The following is a 3,762-nucleotide window of genomic DNA, read 5'->3' on the forward strand; positions in this document are numbered from 1 at the left end:
GTTTTCGTTTTAAGAGCGATTATTCTCCCATAGGTTCAGAAGACTGTGCGCCTGACGTTCTTTCAAATCCAGGAATCAAGACTGTTTCGTCTGGAACTCTTTATTCTGGGGCTATGTTTGTTCAGTCAGCTGATCAGCAGCCATCTTCAGTTCGGTTAGCCGATCAGCGGCCACCTTCAGCTCGGTTTACAGCGCCACGTCTGGACCCAGCGGTCTCTGAGGAGAGGCTCAGGGGGGAGGTTATGGACAAGGTTTACCGCATGTGTGAGTTGTGGTGGGAGAAGCCCACGGAGGGGTTGCGTCGCGCCGTGGAGAGGCGGCTGCAGGGGATGCTGTTTGAATTCCCCTGGTTGGTGGACTCCCTTAATTCAGTTGTCCTGGACTTCCTGCTTTCCACCCTCCACCTCCACTCTCCTCCTCAGGCTGCTCACCGGCCCGGACAGCTGGTGGATTCACAGCCTGAGACGCCGGCCCTGACGTCTACATGGAAACGACGTTCGCGCCGCCGGCGTTCCTCACCGCAGCCGCCCTCCCGGACATCTCAAGAACCGGCTGTGGTGAGTAATAAGGACACTTTTTCATTTCTCACCCCATCTGCTTTTTTGTTTTCAGTGGATGGTGACGCCGCTGACGCTGCTGCAAGCCGGCCTACAGTACGACTAGCGTCGCCTCATTCAGCAGTCTCCATGCCGCTGGCGGCTTCACCATCCGTGGATGTAGCGCCGTCGTCATCTCATCCGCATGTAGTCACCCCTCTGCCATCTTCTTCACCGGCTCTGCCTTCACTTTCCCCGCCTGCGTACACCGCATCACCATCTTCGCCTCCGGATCATCCATCTGTGACTGGAGCGCAGCCGGAGGTGCCCGCACGGCCAGCTGAGGAGCTCAGCATGCCCGAGCAGAAGCAGCTCAGCGAGCCGGAGGTGCTCAGCGAGCCGGAGGAGCTCAGCGAGCCGGAGGAGCTCAGCGAACCACCAGCAGAGGAGCTCGGCGAGCGGAAGGAACAACCGGCGCTGCCAGCCGAGGAGGGGCTCTCGCTGCCAGCCGAGGAGGGGCTCTCGCTGCCAGCCGAGGAGGGACCCGCTCAGCCGGAGGTCAGCGAACCGGAGGGACCTCCACGTCTAGCGCGGCCTCCACGCCATCCACGTCCAGTGCGTCCACGTCAGCGACCGGCGCGTCATAGACCATGTGCCACGCCTCGCTGTTGCTCACTGGAGCAGCGACGTTGCCATCGGACCCGTGGCAGGCCACCAGAACCGTTCCGCCGCCACCGGACCTGTGGCAGGCCGCCGGAGGAGCAGCGCCGCCGCCACCGGACCCGTGGCAGGCCACCAGAACCGTTCCGCCGCCACCGGACCCGTGGCAGGCCACCAGAACCGTTCCGCCGCCACCGGACCCGTGGCAGGCCGCCGGAGGAGCAGCGCCGCCGCCACCGGACCCGTGGCAGGCCACCGGAACCGTTCCGCCGCGGCTGCCGGACCCGTGGCCGCTCGCCGGAGCTGCTGCGTTTCCATCAAGGGGTTAGAGGTAGGCCACCTGAACTGTTTTGCCGCCACTGTCTAACCCGCGGCGGGTCCCGCTTGTTTTGCCATCCTGCGGGTCGGCCGCCGGAACTGTGTTTGCTGCCGCTGGACCGGGGGATTGGACTGTTGAACTGTGTTTTTATGTTGTTGCTTTGTAGTGGCTGTTTAGCGGAGTGGTTTTGGGGCCCTCCGTCCTGGACCTCCCGCCGCCCGCCCTGGGTTGGTTGTACTGTTGTTTTTGGTTTGTGTTTTTGGGTCGTCGGGAGCCGACCCTTAGAGGGGGGGTACTGTCATGGCCTGGGTCTAGGGACCCAGGGCTCAGGCATTTTCAGTGTATGTTTATGTTTATGTTTTCCGTGTGTTGTATTGGTTTGCTCTCCATCTCTCCATGTGTCTCTGTGTGAGCTTCCGGAGGTGTGGGTTCGCTGAGGAGACTGCGAACCCGGAAGTGGTCTACTCGAGAGACGGCCGCACCTGCCGCTCGTCGTCCTCTGCCAGCTGCAGCAGATTACGCTCGTCTAGGAACGGCATTTAGGACTGCAGCTGAGCTGAGGCCGACGCTGGATCCTTGAGTCAGAACTCGTCAGTACTGCCGTGAGCTTTTACGTAACCTCCGCGGAAACAGATCCCCTGCTAACCCTCTGCCTTTTGTGTTACCAGGAATCGGGAGCGGAGTACGCCTCTAAAGTCACGGTGTGGGAATTGGAGTTTTTTGGAGTCGCCACCTTTCACTTCTCACGGACATCTGCACTGTGTGGGATTCAGGGAGAATCACCACGGGACCACAGTGCTGGGATTTTGTATATAGTTGTGTGTTTTTCACCTCCTGTAAATAAATCCACTGTCCTTCACTTAGAGTCTCGCGTTTGGGCCCTGCTTTCACTGTCACTCCACGGTCTGCCATCGCAGCCCGTGACAAAAACCAGTTGTTTCAGCTCATTTCCCTCTACAGGAACTTATTTTTGAACGGCTCCCCCTTCCCAAACAAGTCCGAACAATGGTCACTTTGAAGTAGTGATATATTAATTGACTCTCCTTGCACAATGTTGTGTCTGTGAAACACATGGCAACATATTAACAGAAGAGGAGGAGACTTATTTCCATAGATGTTATAGAGCGGTCTCAGTTCCCACAATTGCACACAAATGTGTAAGAAGACACACTCTACACAGGAGGTGGGGTATGTTTGTGGTTAGGGTTGTGGAACTATCAGTGGCTTATTCCATCATTTGCCGAAGCTCGGGGGGTAATAGGGAAGAACTCCACCAAAGCACCAGAAACCACAGTAAAGCATTTCTGTTGATGGAGTGAGAGAGAAAGAATGGAATGCAAAAGAGACAGAGAAGCAAAGAGAGAATGAAAATTGACAAAAGAGAACAAGCAACTATCCATCTCAAGGACAGATGGTGAGAAATAGACGATAGAATGGAAAGAGCAGTAAGAAGTGTGACTACAGTACGTCCATGAGGGTATGGCTGCCAAGTCTCAGTAAATTAGGAGTTTTTAAGAGTTCAAAAGATCAAAACAAAGATCTCAACACAACCACTTGCATCTTGGATCCAATCACAAATAATGACATTAACAAATTTAATCTGAATGGCCTTACAGCTATAATACATTTTTTATATTTTCTAGTCATGTCAATCTTCTACAAGCATAGAAACTAATATATTTGCAGTTCTGAATTCTTGGCTGGACCCACAGATGCAAGACTAGAAACAGAGAAAAACACAAAGGAGAAGATGAAAAAGGCCGAGCGTTCATTGCACTGAGACACCAAAAACACAAGTTGTAGCAAACCGCAGGCGAAAGTTCAAGGTGCTGAAAGAAATTTCTGTAAAAGTTCAATTGCTCTGACAAGGAAGGCAATTACTGCATATGCCATGCCGGTGTGTCACCGCTCTGTGGTGGATAATGAAGCAGAGAGGGCAGGGAGTTTAAAAGAAAAAAATGAACAAATTACCTTTCACTCAGTCAGTTCAAACAAAGGCGCAGAAAGATGAATGACACCAGGAGAAAACAGGAGAAATTACTGAGAAAGGTGAAAAGCAAAGAAAAGAGGGGGAACGGGGACATCTATTAACATTACAGTAAAAACACAAGCTGTCACTCTAACCTTGACATTTTAAAAGCCTCTATGAGGAATTTTAACTCTGAGGTCAAAATAAAAAAATACCAGAGCACGGTGTTTTTCAGAAGTCATTGAAAGGAACCTAAACAACTCCAGGACTCTTTTTAA

The 3,762-nt window shown here is 53.2% G+C and overlaps 1 protein-coding gene across 1 annotated transcript; it reads left to right on the plus strand.

Annotated features, from left to right (window-relative positions):
• Positions 1 to 670: 670 nt before the first annotated feature.
• On the plus strand, positions 671 to 2,026 carry LOC146674207 (uncharacterized). Its single transcript, XM_085402368.1, has one exon. It carries the CDS (start codon positions 687 to 689, stop codon positions 1,950 to 1,952), a length of 1,266 nt encoding a protein of 421 aa, XP_085258494.1. The 5' UTR covers positions 671 to 686; the 3' UTR covers positions 1,953 to 2,026.
• The last annotated feature ends 1,736 nt before the right edge of the window (positions 2,027 to 3,762 follow it).

The sequence above is a fragment of the Rhamphochromis longiceps genome, linkage group LG3 (assembly GCF_057381845.1).
Source record: "Rhamphochromis longiceps isolate RC_006_pf linkage group LG3, R_longiceps_female_GT1.1, whole genome shotgun sequence".
NCBI lineage: Eukaryota > Metazoa > Chordata > Actinopteri > Cichliformes > Cichlidae > Rhamphochromis > Rhamphochromis longiceps.